Below are 17475 nucleotides of genomic sequence, written 5' to 3' on the forward strand. Positions count from 1 at the left end.
AATCGAAAGGCACAGCAGTCGATGGGTTGAATGGCCAAAATCTGCTTCTGTGCCTGATGATCTTAAAATCAGCAGGCACCTTCTTTCACATGAGATGTTAGACATGTTCAGATGTGCAGATGTGATGCCGTGGCACAACTTTAATGAATAGTGATGAGTTTCTCCCTGTTTTCTTTATCTGTATTTATCCCTCAAACAGTATCAGTGAAACGTAACTAACTGATCCATTATCTCATTGTTTATGGGTCTATACTGTATGCAAAATTGGCTGCAATAATAACTATACTTCAAAAGTACCTAGTTGGCAGTAAAGCATTTTAAGAAATCTTGAGATCAGGAAAGGCACTGAATAATACAAGTGTTTTTCTTTTATTTCCCAACTTTGCCAAAGGGTTCTTTATTTTTGGAATTTTGTCTGAACCTATTTTTAGACTGATATTTTCAGGTTTATATTAACTACTTCTTTGAAACGAAGCAAATAAAATATTATAATGTGACTTGTAACATTCATGATTGTGTAACTAAACTTTTTTTTAATAAACTAATAAAATGCTTAAGTTTCATTTTTACAATTGTACTCAAGTCAAATTCCATTCCAAATGTAAAACTGAAAATGGCCAATCGACTCTCCTGTTTGCCAAGAGGTTTGAAGGATGGTGTAGGATGAACTTCCCTCTTCATTTAAGCAGGTGGACTAGCTTAAGTATGTGTAATAGGAGGACCCCTTCCTGTCTAAGATTAAATCTTCCATTCTTTGTAAACCTAAACACTTCTTCAATGATTATTTGAGCTAAGCATCATTCTGTCTGAAGTAGTTTCTATGTTTGTAAATAGTTATTTGCCACTTCTGACTGAATTATATTGTCTGAGATGGTTCACTTGAGCTCCTGGATATTTAAGGATAAGCAAAAGGATATTTAAGTGAAAGTCTGGAAGCTGAAATGAAGAAATACTGAAAACACACAACATGTGCATTATTGCATCAATGACAATTTGCATTTGTATAATGCCTTGAACATTGTCAGGTTTTGAAATTTGCTAAATTTTACTTGGTGCCACATGAGGTATTAGGACAGGTGACCACAGGCTTGATCAAAGAGGCAGGTTCAAGGGAGTACCTCAAAGGTGTCTTGAGAGGCAGAGTGGTATAAGGAAGAAATGTCAGCCATTGGTGAGATGATGAATAGAAGAGGGATGGATCATGTGTTGGTCAGAAACTTGGATATCTAAGATGAGGAGGAAATCCATTGCTGATGATTTGACTTAAGATTTGTTTTGTTTAGACTCTGAAATCTTACAGTTGAAAATTGATGATCAAGTTAAGGCTGGTTGTATATTTATGTAACCTAATTTCAGTCACAAAATCTGATAAATATAAGAGGAGATTGGTTTTATGGATGAAGATTTCTTTATTTGCATCTAAATGTTTACTTGGAGAAAAACGGTTGTTGCAGAGCACATTTGAAGGAAACATACTATATTTACACATAAAACATTTATGGCTTGAATTGTATACCATATTTTGGTCATCATTGAATTTATCTGAAATAATGTTCTTTTACTGGGCCAACTAATTCTGGAGTACAGTGCTTGGCATTTGCCAATTGTACTGCCTAATATCTTAGTTATCTACGCAGCACATTATGTAACTGGATCTCAAATTTACTTGTTTGCTTCGTCATCTACCCATCCACACGTGCTGGTAGTCAGCAGGAAACAACGGTATGTCTGGTTGGTGGCATTTAGCTAGCTGTGAAATCTCTTCCACAAATGATGATCAGTATATAATATACTTGTTTACTTATATACAGAGAGAATTACAATAATTTTCATGTGATTTATTCCTTAGCTGGTCTTAAAAGGTACATCTGCACTCTTGGTGTTCTGCATTGCTAAAACCCTTGAGGGGTGATTTAAATGACTACTCTTCTCCAAAGCCATGAATCACCAGTTGTTTTCAGGAAGCTGGCATATGGAACCTTAGAGCAATATTTTGTTTTGTGAGCATCGGTCTGTGGGCTTACTTATGCCATGAAATGGGTAAAGTTAATTTCCTCCCTTCTCAAACAGGTCATCACCTTTGTCCAAGTGCAGTGACAGGATTCATGGCACTGCGTTTGAATATGGTGGATTTAAGTTTTACACCAAAAAATTGAGCACAAAATCTAGTTTGACAGATCAATGCAGTAACGACCAGAGTGCTGCACTTGGTGTCATCGTTTGGAGAAGACATTAATCTGATGCTTGAAATGGATGAGTTAGAGATCTCACGATTGTGCTGGAAAGTGGGCAGAGTTTTCAGGATTTCTTCGGTCAACATTTAGCACTTAACCAGAACAGATTGGTCATTATCGAGTAGGAACCTGTTGTGTGCAAATTTACAACCATGACTACTCTGCAAAAGTGTTTCACTGCAAAATACTTTGGAACGTTCTTAAATTATGAAATATCATAAATACACGAATATAAGTTCTTTGATTGGTGTTACAATACATGTTGTCCTCAGTTACCTAGTGTTTCAATGCTCATTGAGCCTGGGATTTGGGCTGTGGTCAAATCCTGACTAGGCATTGCATTCAGAGACAATTTCATTAAAATTTCTAGCTTTTTATTTATATCTGGAGAAGAAATGTTATACCTTATATTTGTGTAAACCTATTAGAAAGAAGCCTTTTTCAGAATACTTTTTCATATTGCTATGGCATCCATCTCTACATCCAGGATGTACATCACCATCGGCTTGAACATTGTCTGTTGTGGCTGTAATAGGCTAATTTGAAAGTGGGAGTTCCTTCTGCAACTGGTACAGATGGCCTAAGGTCATCTGATGCTTTCTCCTTGCAGTGAGCTCATTTTTCAGTCATCTAATCATTTCTTTTATCCTCTGCTTTTTCTACACCCTTCACAACTGTTTGTCTTCAGGCACTCTGGTCAGCAGCAAAGACTTTCCATGCATCTACTCCAATTCTGGTCAACTTGAAGTGTAGCCTGAAGACATCATTTTATAACATGTCATGGATGCACCTTTAAAACAACATAGTCAAACAGAATTTCAGGAACACAAGTCAGTGTTATGTATCCCCTGATTCAAAACACATTGTAATCAAGAACATTAAGACATACATCTTGGCAAGTAACAGGATGGAAAATCTGTGGATGACAGAGACTGGGAAGATTCCCAGATCCTGACCGATTATTTGATTAATCTGTAACAGTGAAGGAGCTTAGAATAGAACTTTTTGCAAAGTAAAAATCAATACTGCTGGCTAAATGGCACACAATTATATGAGCACTCTGTACTGGAAAAGCTGAAGACTGAAAGAAGTGTTTTATTGCTCATCCTGAGCCTTCACAAAATCTAGAAACTTGGCTACTTGTTACAATTAGCTTTAAAAAGGGATGAGTGCAGCATCATCGATGTAAACAATCGGATGCTCAGAGTTTTCTTAAAAAAGTACCTCTTTCAGAGAACACAATGCACATTAAGCTGCACCCTGGTACTGTGGCAAAGTTATTATCCAACACAATAATATCATGTCTCCAAGCTATGTCCACAGTCTGGTTGGAGTAAAGGAAAGGTAATTTACACTATTTGATGCAAAAGAGCATTGGCATGATTTGGAAACCTTTGATCAAATATCATGGTGATGGGCTCAATCAAAGACATTACTAGAATAAAGCCATGAATGGTGAAGTGGGTCCAATACAACTTTAGATTTTTGGCATTTACTGTAAGGTCTAGCACATAACTATCAGTTTTTTTTTTAAAGAGTACAGGGAGCCCAGTAGAAGTCAACAGTAATACCTTCAGTTACAGCTATTTGACAAACAGTAGAGGAAAACATGTGGTGAAGTAAGGGTTACTCATGCAGAATGACCTGCAGCAAGTAGGTTGCATGTCAAATAAGTCTAAAACTAGTTGATAATACCAGTGGGCATAACTTTCTATGCTTTCCTTTAATATACTCCCACTGACATCTGTAATTGTTGCTGTCTTCCCAGGCTATTGCATTATCCTTCACAAGTTCAACACTGCCTTCTGTTACTCTCCTACACAAGTATAGTTGATATCAACGTTACACAGATATGAAGCCTTTCTTTCGAGAATGACACACTCTTGTCACAATGATTTATTACATTCTTCTGCTCCTACCCAAGCATTTTTCTGAAATGACAGTATCTGAAGCAAAGTTCCCATCCTGCCTCATCTGTTCATATTCCATTTGGTACTTTGGATAAAAATAGCAAGTTAATATTCAATTCATTCAAACAAAATTCTAAAGCTTCATACACAGAGTTATGTCCTTGGAAAATGGTGTGATGCAGTGGGAGAATGCTCAAGGTGATTATCAGTTGGACATGTTAACATGAACCTTGCTTCCATGACAATAATACATTTATTTGGCAAAGTATTGCCCTGTGAAAATAAACCATCAAATAACTCCCCTCCAAGGGACATTTGTCAATTCGTCAAACTCAAATCCTTTACTTCAGGTCTTTATAAATTCTGTGAAGAGTTAGCCCACCCAAATTGTCATTCAAACGATACACAATCTAGGATATATATATTAATGCTTTCCTGCAACTTCTTGCCTATAATTACAGCTTTAGTTTTCACGCAGATAACCTTCCTGATACCGCTGAACTCCTACATGTCTTCTGACGGTGTGTTTTGTTTGACAGCTCCTGATTTTATTGTTGTAATTTAATTTGTCTCTTCTTGTTATTTTTATTTTGTTTAAACACAGTGCAGACAAAGAGAATTTGTATGCACAAAGAGTTTAATGTAAAAAGTGCCATGCCTTCTTTTGGGCTCTTATCATTAGTTCTCCAATTGTCTCATAAAATCTATAGTTATAGTCTCTCCTTAAAATGCAGAAGCTCTTCTTAAATTTGGTTTAAATTTAATATTTGTAAATTTTGAATTCTGTCAATTTGCTTCTGTTTCCCTGGTATACTTTGAATATTCAGATTTAACCTTGTTTCAGTAACATTTAGTGTTCCACTGCATGGAAATTGAATCTCTTTGCACCCTTCTGAGAGGGGTAAATGTAGGGGCAATAACATCCAAAGTTGGAAACAAAATATCCAAGACTGCCTGAAATGCATTTGATTTGGAATTGGATCAAGCATCCATCTAAAAGATGTGTTAGGTCCCCTCACATAATTGAAATAAGGTGCCTCATGCCTGTTTTAATCTCCCTCTATGGAACTAAACAGCATCAACTTCAGGATTCTTCAACCTCCACTGCAACCACCACATTAAAGGAGTTTTTGTTAAGCTAGTGTTTGCTGATACCCAGTGCTGCTTCCAAGTGTGCATGCACACAAATCTGGAACCACTCATGCACAGAAATTCAGAATGATGCATGCTTAATGATTTTGCCAGTATCAAATTCACACATATGCAACCAAGCACTATATCGAATTCCAGTGATATCATATGCAAGGAAACTGAACATGTGTAGAAAAAAAATACACTTTTGAAGCAGCCTTCAGGAGAGGGGAGTGAAGGGAAGTGAGTTGGCTCTGCCAGTGTAGATTTCGAAACAGTGCATCGTTTGCATGTGTGTGATATAAATAGACACAGCCCTTAGTTAAAGCTAGTAACTATAAACGTTTTCTAGAACCAGGACGACTGGGTGTAACTCCCACTCCCCACCTGAGCTGCAGGCATTGCAATCATCTGCCCACAGACCAACATTGCCTTGATTCAAATGCCTGAACTGTCTCTGGAAAGACTCATGAACTAAAATGTTGTGGTAGTGAGTAAATTTGTTAGAATTATGAGTTTACACGTCTCCAGGCCCTGATGGATTTCATCCTGGGGTCTTAAAAGAAGTAGCTAGTGAGATAGTTGTTGCATTCGTCTATTTTTTTAAAAACTCATTGGATTTCTGGAAAGGTTTGGTTGGAAATTAGCTAATGTAACTCCTATATTTAAGGGAAATGAGGGAGAGAGCAGGAAACTACACATCAGTTAACTTAACATCTGTAAGAGAGTAACTGTTAGAAGGTATTATTAAAGGTGTTGTAGCAGAAAACTTGGATTAGTTCAAGGTAATGAGGGACAGCAAACATAGTTTTGTCAAAGGGAAATCATATTTAACTAATTTGCTGGTATTTTCTGAAGAAGTAACTTGTGCTGTGGATAAATAGGACCCAGTACATGTCTTGTACTTAGGTTTCCAGAAAACATTGGATAAGGCACTATACAAAGATTATTGCAGAAATTAAAAACACACAATGTTTTCAGTAACATGTTGGCATGGAAAGAAGAGAGGAAAGGAATAAATGGGTCTTTTTCAGGCTGGCTGGGTGTTATAATTGGTGTGCCACAGGGATTAGATACTGGGGCCTCAACTCATTACATTTTATATAAATGATTTGGATGAAAGTATGGTTGTTAAATTTGCGGATGACAAAGATAGATTGGAAAGTGAGTTGTGAAGAAGACATTGGAACCTACAAAGGAATATAGATAGATTGAGTAGGCAAAGATCTAGAAAATGGAGTATAATTTGAGTAAGTGTGAAATTGTTCATTTTGGCAGAAATAAGGAAAAAGAAGCATATTATCTAAATTATGAGGGGTTGCAAAGCTCTGAGATGCAGAGTCCATATGGGTCTCCTGTTGTATGAAGCACAGAAGGTTGGTATGCAGGTATAGCAAGTAACTGGAAAGATAATATAATGTTTTGTTTTTTGCGAGAGAATTTGAATACAAGAGTAGGGAGGTTATGTTTCAGTTATATAGGGCACTGGTGAGACCATATCTGGCTTACTGTGTACAGTACTGACCACTGTACTCACTGAAACATGCTAATGCTTGGAAGCAGTTCAGACATTCTTTACTAAACCAATGCCTGGAATGACTGTATTGCCTTATGAGGAAAGACTGGACTGGCTAGACCTGTATCCACTGGAGTTTAGAATAGTCAGTGGTGACTCAATTGAAACAAATAAGATCTTGAGGGCATTTAACTCGATGGATATAGGAAGAATGTTTCCACCTGAGGGAGAATGGAACTAATGATCATAGATTAAAAATAATGGTTCTCCCATTTATGACGAAGATGAGGAAAAAGAGACGCTGAGGGTTAAGTCTGTTTGAAATTCGCCTCCTCCAAAGCCAGTGCATACAGAAACTTTAAATATTTTTAAGGCAGAGATAGATTCTTGACTATCGGGGGTATGCAGGGATGTAAAGTTACAGTTAAAATCAGATCAGCCATGATCTTATTGAATGTCAGAGCAGGCTTGAGGGGCAGAATGGCCTACTCTTGTTCCTTGTTCATGTGCAGACTAGCTTTATGCTGGCCTTAGACTTCAAAATTAGGTCCGTCTGCATACCAATGCATCTGGGCCCAGTCAACTCTCTACTGCACATTTTCAGTGATGTCTCTTTTACTGCTGTCTTTCTAGATTGATTGTTCACTAAAAGTATTAAACCTATTGAGCCTTGTCATTGTGTTGCCCATTTTCAGTTGCCATTCCATATCTCATGGCTCAGTTTTTGCCTTTTTTCACCACCACTCTCCCCTCTCTGTAAAATGTGTTAAAGCCATTGTGTGGATGTAAGTGGCAGTTACAATAAATAAAGTTATAGGACAACAATGTAAATTAAAGGTATATGTGTGAAAGGATTATGGAAGTACTATAATAATGTCTGAATTGGCAAGACAGCAAACAATAGGACAATAAAGGTTTTACAAGTGTATGTGCATACTGTTGAAGAGAAATTTAATGCTCTGTTTTTGAAAATAGAAATTCCTACCAGGCAAGCCAAAAAAGTTGTTTACATTTCACATTGAATTTGTTGAAGTGTTACAGTGTAAAAAAGAAAAGACAGGAATTGTGTTCTATTATGTTACAAAACACACTGACATGTAGTATATAAAAGAAATAGAAAATGGTTTGGTGTTTTGACATAATGCTATAAAAATGGGCTATGGCATAAAGTGATTTGATAATAACTGAACACTATATCAACAAGATAAACTGCATTATGTGTACAAGACCTTTACAGTGTCACTTCCTTGGTATATTGCAGCTGTAAATCTGCTTTTTCTCCCTTCTCTACAGGTCTTACTCATCATAAGTGGGAATCTCAGCTTCTTGAACTGGTTGACTATTGTTCCAAGTATTGCCTGCTTTGACGACTCCAATCTGGCCTTTTTCTTCAGCTCACGACAAGGGGGGGTCAAAGATCAAGTATCTAAGATTCAAGCTAAGGAGGCAGCGGGTCATAAACCACCTACTCATTATGGTATGTGATCTTGATTAACAGCCTGTCCCATGCTTTTGACATATTGCCTTTTCCATGAACTCTACTTTTGTGGTGAATGGTTAAGCAATAAACGTTTTGTATCCTTTCCACAGTCTCCCTTGATCCCAAAACGTCAAACTAATGCTGCCATCACTTCCATTAGCAGAATCAACTTACTGACTTTACAGTTAGTTGTGCGTAACAATTAAATTTAAGAACAGTTTAAGGATGAGTATGGATAAGAATTCCAAATCACTATAAATTGAATTAGCTACTTTGAATCAAGTTGCTTTATGTATATCCAAATTTGTTCATGAATCACTCTTACATCAAAGTTGCGACACAGAAACAAGCCATTCAGCCAAAATATGTAAATATTTATGCTTCATGTGAGCCTTCTCCTGCTTCGTCTAGCTATCCACATAATCTTGTCTTCTTTCTGTCTTACATTTATGACCTTCACATTTGGACTGCCCCAAATTTTCCCTGTATTTACTCTATTAAATAGCTTTTTTAGATCTTGCTGCAGCTTTCTCTACCTAGAGAAAAAAATCTTTGCTTGTTCGGTCTTTCCTGATAGCTGTAGTATTTTTACTATTTATTTATCTTGGTGGAAGTCTGGAATCTGAATTGTTCATCAAATGTTCTTCAGTTTACTCTGACCTGTATAAATACAAGCACCTCATTTTTTCAGTTAAATCAAGTAACTCCATGAAAGCAGCTTGAGAATTGTTTCTGTCAAATTTTAGCCAACAACAAAAGTAATCTATGAACTGACGAGAGCTGTGGTGCAGTGTTGGCATTCCTATATCTGGGTCACAAGCCCCATATTCATGCACCACAACAGGACTTATTGTCAATGATTCATAGAATCCTTACAATGCAGAAAGAGGCCATTTGGCCCATCAAGTCTGCACCAACCCTCTGATGAGCATCCTGCTCAGACCCTAGCCTGCATGGGGTTTTTACCATGGCTAAGTCATCTAACCTGCATATCTCTGGTCACTACACGGGCAATTTTTATCATGGCCAATGCACTGAACCTGGGAGGAAGCCAGAACGCTCGGAAATCCACACTGTCATGGGGAGAACCTGCAAACTCCATGCAGACAATCACTAAGAATTGAACCTGGGTCCCAGGTACTGTGAGGCAGCAGTGATAACCAGTGTGCCACCCTGCTTGCAAAATGCATATTTGTAACATGAAGTCTTGAAGTCATACAGCACAGAAACAAACACTTTGGTCCAACCAGTCCATGCCAACCATAATCCCAAATTAACTAGTCCCACCTGCCTGCACTTGGTCCACATTCCTTCAACCATTTCTTATTCCTGTACTTATCTAAATGTCGTTTAACCGTTGTAACTGTACCCACATCCACCGCTTCTTCTGGAAGTTCATTCTACGAATGAACCATTCTTTGTGTAAAAAAAATTGCCCCTCAGGTCTATTTTAAATCTTTTTCCTCTGACCTTAAAAATATTTGACTTGATTTATTATCGCCACATGTAACTTGGTACATTAAAAAGTTTTGTTTTACGTGCAGTACAGGAAGATCATATCATGCAAAGTGCATAAGGGTAATATGGGTAATATGTCCTCTAATATGTTTAACTCCCCCAAACATAGGGAAAAGACACCTGCCCATTCACCTTATCTATACCCCTCATGATTTAATAAACTGCTATAAGGTCACCCCTCAACCTCCTACATTCCAGTAAAAAATCCCAGCCTATCCAGCCTCTCCCATTACCTCAAACCCTCCATTCCTGGCAACATCCTGGTAAATCTCTTTGGAACCTTCTCCAGCTTAATACTATCCTTCCTATAACACAGTAAAGCAGGTTGCTTATCACCTGTAAATCCTTTCAGTACACTGATGATGGTCGGAGTAGGGGAGCTTCCTGATCAGCCCTCCTGTGAAGAGGTCAGTGCCAAACTATTGCAGTATTTCATCCATAAATGTGGACTAATCCTATGGAAGTCTGTGGCCCAATCTTCAGAAGTGAGAATTTAAGACAAAACAGATGGATTGTGTAGTGTTTGGAATCAGGTGGACCTCATTCACAACAATGTTCTTGGTTTGTGTTGTTAACCTGGGCCAATCAGGAAGTCCATGGCTGACCAATGTAACCAGGAGAGCTTGTTATGCCAAAGCTTGGTAAGGATGAGCTGTATTTAAGTTGAATGCATCAAAATGTATAACCAGATTAGAATCTCCTCAGCTGAGGACTGACTCTGAGCAGGCTGGCCACAGCCATTGTACTGTGCACTAGTCAATAAAGGGTGACTTCGTGATGGGACACCGACCTCTGTACAATTATTTCAGACAGTTACAATTCTTTCATTCTTGCCTTCGTTGAAGAGAGAATGCAAAATGGTCTTTACTAGCTGCAATTTATCAACCTGTTGTATCAACTAGGTAAGTGAATAATAGTTGAAAGGCACTAAAAGTATTTAGATAAATAATTCTAAATATGATTGTTTTTCTTCATCTATCTGAAGAGTTGATGCTTTCTGAGATGTAGTTACAAGTGCCATGAAGTACATTCCAAGTAATGCAACTATTCTTTATGTCAGAGGCAAGATGTAAGGAATTGACTAGTTATGCACACAAAGTACACAGACATTTGTCTGTCTTTCCTGTTCTTTCTCATGCATGCATAAGGTTATAGGTTACTGAGCATTCTGTATCTATCCTGACTGCTTTTCCACTTTCTAGACCAGCATTGTTGGATTGAAAATGCATTGTTCTTGCTGTCAGCCCAATGAGATCAGATAGATTACATGGTAAAGTTTGGGCTTTCCTCTAATTGTGTACCAAGTTGTTTTTCAGTTTAATTTACTCCTTTCTAAAAAAAAAACGTGCTACGTTAAGGAATAACAACCATATTATATTGTCACCACATTTGCTTTCATATTGTTGCATGATTGTTTTCGAAATTGTAATTGCTCACGTGTGTCACAGTATACGTGCAATTAAAACAACGTGTTAACACCTGTGTTGTTAAACAGTACACTTGAAGTAAATGTTATTACTTAGTGAGTACTCTATGCCAGTCTAGTAATTGAACGCTCGGCTGCGTGCTGTCACTTTGGCTCATTATTTTGCTGTAATGACCAATATATCAAGAACGTGCATTTAATAAATACTCGTTTTATGGCACTTGTGCTTTGGGAAAAGTTAATTTACCAGACGCCAAATGTTAATGTCCTTGGATTGAAATGAAATAAAAGCCAGGTTTGCTTCAGGTTACATTGAGTGTAATTTTATAGTTACTAAAATTCCAATTTGTGAAGAATGCTGTTTTAATTTGGTATTAGGACTTTGAAAAAGGCAAGAAGCTGTACCACTGATAGTGTTTTCTCCCCACTCCTCTTGAATATCACTGGGATATTTGGCTGTGAGGCCAGAGTGATATGAGGAAATCTGCAAAGGTTTTTATCTGTTGTACTGTAGATAATGTAACAATATCTTCATGATTGTTGCATAAAATCCACAGCAGCTAAATTTAAGGCAGCCACCTACACAAAATCCACCCAGAGTAAATTGCTGTATTTTCTGTCTTGTTACAGAAGGATAGAAAATTGAATTAAGTGTCAAAATTGTGGGTGTGACCAGAACTATGGGTTATTCGTATAAGGAATTCGCCAATTTTTCCAATAAGGATTTCAGGGAAACTTTTTTTAATCCAGGGAATAGTTCAAATGGTAAACTGGGACTACTTGAGAATAGCATGGGTGCCTTTAAGGGAAAGGTAGAGTAAGCATGTGAGAGAAATTAACAAAAGCATATGTTGATAAGATTAAATGAAGAGAAATAGGTTGAGATTTATGTGATGCTGTGATGGAACTGTTGGACTGAGTAGCTCAGTTTTGTGTTGTTAAGAATCTCTCATACCCTGCTGGTGTTTCTGAACATAGAAGGCCTTTAACTGCTTGGAAGCACAAGCACTAAGTTCTGCTTTTTTTACTTTGTTCTCAGGATGTGTGTTAATGCTGGCTTGCTGCATTTATTTCCCATTCATAGAAGCCCTGAGAAAATACTGATGTGCAAGGGTGTTTAGACAATGGTTTTATTATGTAGACAACCCCCAGAATGCCGATCTAGGAATAATTTAAGTGTGGTGCTATATTTGCACGTGGGATGGTGGATGACTTTAGGGAATCTGAAGTTGATGGAGCTTGTACAGTACTTCTCTTTTTCCCAGAGGTTGAGGTTGCAGGGGCAGGTAGATTCTGTCTAAATAACTTTAGTCTGTTGCAGTGCATACTGTCGCTGTGGGGAGCTCCTGATCCAGAGAGCGGATTTTAGTGATTAGGTGCCATCTGAATGAGCAGGATGGCAGAAAGCGTCTTTAATGTTACTGTGGCTGCACTCATCCAGAAGGTGGTGAGCATTCCTTAACATTCTGAACTGCATCTTTTACATGGTGCATGGGGCTTGGGGGATGAGAAGATCAGCTACTTTCTACAGCATACCCTTCCTCTGTCCTACTGTTATAGTCAGTGTATTCCACTTAATCTTCTGCTCTGTGATGACTTTCAAGAATTTGCGAGATACTGAGGGTGTCATTAATGATATCGAAGACCCAACTGACTTTCTCTTGTTCATAATGGTGGTTTCCAAACACTTAAATGACTCGCCAGTGTTCCCACAAATTGTTGATGCGATCTGAACTGCTATTCAGTTCTTGCTTAGACTGTAGGGCAGAGTTATGAATGAGAATAAATAATAAGGAGTCATAGAAAACATCTCCACTCCTGACTTTATGACAGAGAAAAGGATACTGATGAAGCAGTTAGAGTTGATTGAGTTGAGGAAACTGCTGCAAGGAATTCCAAATGTCCATGAGTCAGCACAAAAAATAAACAAGTGGCATCTTCGTGAATTAGACTACAGCTCAAAATAGTGAATCCAAGTTAATATCCTTCAGATCGTAGAGCAAAATTACCATTGATCAAAAATCATTTCCCCTGTCCTCAATATGGTGTTGCTTTCGCATTCTTTCAAATACAAGGCACCCAGAGAGGGTCACCCTTGTCTACTTTGCCTAAGCTTGTCGGAGGTGCTACAAAAGGAAAAGAAAGAACAATCCTTAAAATGAATTAAAACTGAAGAACATGATAAAGGAGAAGGAACTGTTTTGAGAAGGGTGAAAGGAAATGAATAAGAGTCTTGCATTTATGCTGTCCTAGGGGTATCCCAAAGTGGATTATGGTCAATAAAGTATCTTAAAGTGAAGTTAATGTTGTAATGTGGGTAAACAGGAGCCAATGTGAATATAGCAAGATTTCACAAATGGCAATGAGATACTTGATTAGGTATTCTGCTGTCATGGGTTTGGTTGAGTGATAGGAATTACTCAGGACACAGTTAGGTCTCCCCTGCTCCTCTTTAAATAATGCCATGGGAAGGGAAGACAGGATCTTGGTCCAATGTCTCATCCAAAAAGGTAGAATCTCCATTTGTACAGCATCTTTTGGCACTGCTTTGGAATGTTAGCTTAGATTTTACGCTCAAACCTTTGATCTTCTTACTCAGGACATGAATGTGCTCTTCACTGAGTGATACCCAGTAACCATTTAGACCCTCTTCCCAATGGTATTTCCCCAGTACATCTGGAATGTAATTTCACCTGGGAGCTTAGCAGTAAATTTTTCAATGGTATCAACAGGAACTCTATCAACAAACACATTGACTTGGACTCAGTTTACCACCCCCTGAGAAAAAGAACAGGAAATGACATCATCACATCACCAACCCAAACAAACCCAAACATATAAATAGAAAGCAGGAATCATTAGCAGTCCTTCATCCGGAGGCTCACTGAAGATGTTACCTAGTATGGTGATGAAACATCTGAAAATGAACCTTCCAGCTCAGCGAGCAAACCTACGTACTTTAAAATCTTTCTAAAACTTTGCTACAGTAAACAACCATCTCCAGAAATAAGAACTAATGGAGTGAATAAGTGAAAGCCTAGTTGACCGTGTAAATTTAATTGTATCTTTAGACTGATTAGAATAGTAATATCTCTGACTTCATACGAAGATACATTGCCAAAGTCTGTGAGGTAAGAGTTGCGGACTAAGACTTACAAAAAATATTCCATTTACTTAAAGTCCTGAAAGTTAGTATTTATTTTGAACTTTATGCATTTAATTGAGTCACAGATTTTAAACGGAAAACATCTTGGGAGCTCTCTCAATATTATCCTGCACGTTCCTTGGGTTGGGAATATTTGAGTCATGGGGATTTTCTTGTCCACACATGCATCTTTCAGGAGTTGATGAATCCAGTGTGGGAACTATAGATTCACTTACTGCTTTTCAGACCCAGTCAGCTGCCATTACCATTGTTCCATTCTCCTTTACTAACACAAGCTGGTTATAGGTGAAACACATGACCTCGCATATGGGGCAGTGATTCATTCCAGCATATTTCGTCTTTCTCACCTGTTCATTATTTTCTTCACACAGTAGCAAGTTGGGATCTTATAATAACCGCTTTCATTTATATAATGTCTTTTACAAAGTGAAAAGTGACGAGACACTTCAGTGGAGCAATTATTAACAAAATCAGTTGGGTCAAGGACATAGGACTTAAAAAAGCTTATTAAAGGCTGCGAGCATAACAGGGAGACAAATTTAGAAAAGTTATTTCACTGATATTAGGATTACTGTTGGATGCCTGTGGATCGTATTCCCATTGGCTCTGAATAGTTGTTATGTTCTCTGTATGTAACAGCACTTGAAATGAATTGGAAAGTTTACCTGGCTGTTAGCTTGTCAGTGTCTCTATGGTATTACTCGCAGATAGTAAAAAAATTATAAAGTTATTGACTTTCTTCTGTTCTTCCCCTCATTGTCCCAATGAGGGAGAGCTTTCCATTTAGACTGAAGGAGTTCCACACTCTTGGATGAAATAAGTAAACGAATCCATGTCTACCCACTCAGCAAGGGAGTTCTGCCCGGTGTCCCAGACTCAATCAACATTACAAAAACAAAATGGCTGATCATTATCATAAACCTGCTTGTGGGACCTTCTGCTTGTGTACAAAAATCTGCTGTTATGCTTGACCCATTATCTCATTTCAAAAAATGAATTATTAACTGTGAAGCACTTTAGTCTTTTTTTTCCTTTCCTTTTTCTTTTCATTTTCCAACATGGAATGATTGATTTCAACATAACACGGTGCCGTATACTTGAGAGGCAAAGGTGACATAGGCTTTGCACCAGTGGGTTTTCCTTATGTCATGTCATTGTAGACTAGTTGATATAGATTGATTTCTACAATACTTCTTCAATAACTCCACTATAATTATGTTATGCAACTACTAACGCGGCCACCGTGCCGCGTGGGCGGCACGGTGGCACAGTGGTTAGCACTGCTGCCTCACAGCGCCAGAGACCCGGGTTCAATTCCCGCCTCAGGCGACTGACTGTGTGGAGTTTGCACGTTCTCCCCGTGTCTGCGTGGGTTTCCTCCGGGTGCTCCGGTTTCCTCCCACAGTCCAAAGATGTGCAGGGTCAGGTGAATTGGCCATACTAAATTGCCCGTAGTGTTAGGTAAGGGGTAAATGTAGGGGTATGGGTGGGTTTCGCTTCGGCGGGTCGGTGTGAACTTGTTGGGCCGAAGGGCCTGTTTCTACACTGTAATCTAATCTAATCTAAACAGGAAAATGTATTGAATTGTACTTTGAATTGTTAACCAAAAGAAAGAACAATGTTCCTGTAATAATACTCATCTTCCCCAAATAACCCTGTTCTCCCTGCAAACCTCACCCCTGATCTGAAATCATACTTGTGGCCCACATGAAGTATTAAAATGATTTTGTTCTATATCTCTTTCTTCAGGTGTCGTCATTCGACAAGTGCTGAATGCATTCTTTGGGGTTCTTATTGCTTACCTCAGTCTACCAGTGATTATAAACCTGCTCAGCTCAAAACAAATGATGAACACATCCTTTAATCCACTTCGAATTGTCAACACTTACGGTGCCTTTGGAAGGTGTGAAGCAGAAATAGTTGCCTTATCTTCAAATATTGTAATCTTATTATTTTGTCATAAGTTGGAATTTAAGTTATACCTGCCATTGCTAATTCTATGAGACATCTGGAGTTATATTAAATAGAATCAAAGTTGATTTATTTTTTATCCTGGTTTGCTCATTACTGGTTTGTCCTGCGAATGAATACACATTAAAAAGTGTTCTTTATTTATTCCGTTTGGAATTCTTCACATAATAATGGCCTCGTCCAGTTGACGAGAAGTCAAGGTGAATCCACCTCTGCATAGCTGGGTGGTCCACAGTTATTTTAAGGCCATCAGGCCATTTGATGGCTGCAGGTGCGACCATCTGGAAGGAAATACTCCCTCCAAGAGCTGGTAGTCTTTCAAGTGGCCAGCAGCTTTCCAGCCCCACCAATCTGCTGGGACTGTAGTCTGTCATTGAAAAAGAAATGGAGGAGACCTGGACTTAAAGATAAATCCCAGGATTTTGCTGGGGACAGGGTGGACTGGGCTGTGCCAGGATCATCATGCCTCAAGGAAGGCAATGTACCAGAATAGATTGAGCTCTTGCTTATGTAATGCAAAAACACCCATGCCCTTTGAGTTGCCGATGATTAGCCCACAGGCAAGCAGCCCCTGACATCTTCCCAGGGACGGGTAAACCCTTGACAGGGTTGGTTAGGTGACTGGCCTGGTGCTGCTGCAATGACACCCAAATTTATGCCCTCCAACCCAGGGGAACTAGACATTTCCAGTTTATTTCGCCCGTGTTACCTCTCAATCCTATCAATGAATACGCCTGCTCATCATCTGACAATTGGCTTCAGAAGCTTGACTAGCAAGGCCAGTGAAGCTGCAGCTTTTGTTTTTTTGTACAGAGAAGTAAAGACTGGAAGTGTTCAAAATCATGAATGATTTTGGCATTGCAACTGCTGTCAGGGTAGAATCATTGAATAGTTTCTCGGCTGGTCCCACTCCCATATGTTAAGGAAAATGCATTTCTTTTACTCTTTGTGGAATTATCCAATTCTGTTTTGAAAGATGCAATTGGATCTGCCTCCATTATGCTGTCAGGCTGCGGATTCCAGGTCCTAATTACTCACTTATAACAAAGCATTTCCTCACAGTGCATCTGGTTCTTCTGCCAATCACTTTATATCAATGTCCACTGATGCTTGAACCTTCCAA

The 17475-nt window shown here is 38.5% G+C and overlaps 1 protein-coding gene across 2 annotated transcripts in view; it reads left to right on the forward strand.

Moving 5' to 3' along the window:
* Positions 1-17475, forward strand: part of lmf1 (lipase maturation factor 1) — a 607840-nt gene that overhangs the window by 530662 nt on the left and 59703 nt on the right. For both annotated transcript variants that reach the window (XM_087997719.1, XM_087997718.1), the window contains 2 exons: positions 8085-8268; positions 16131-16284. In XM_087997719.1, coding sequence (XP_087853845.1) covers positions 8085-8268; positions 16131-16284 — 338 coding nt within the window. The remainder of the gene's footprint in view (positions 1-8084; positions 8269-16130; positions 16285-17475) is intronic.

The sequence above is a fragment of the Chiloscyllium plagiosum genome, unplaced genomic scaffold, assembly GCF_037043375.1.
Source record: "Chiloscyllium plagiosum isolate Xiang-an unplaced genomic scaffold, Cpla_swu_hap1 HiC_scaffold_20, whole genome shotgun sequence".
NCBI classification, from domain to species: Eukaryota; Metazoa; Chordata; class Chondrichthyes; order Orectolobiformes; family Hemiscylliidae; genus Chiloscyllium; species Chiloscyllium plagiosum.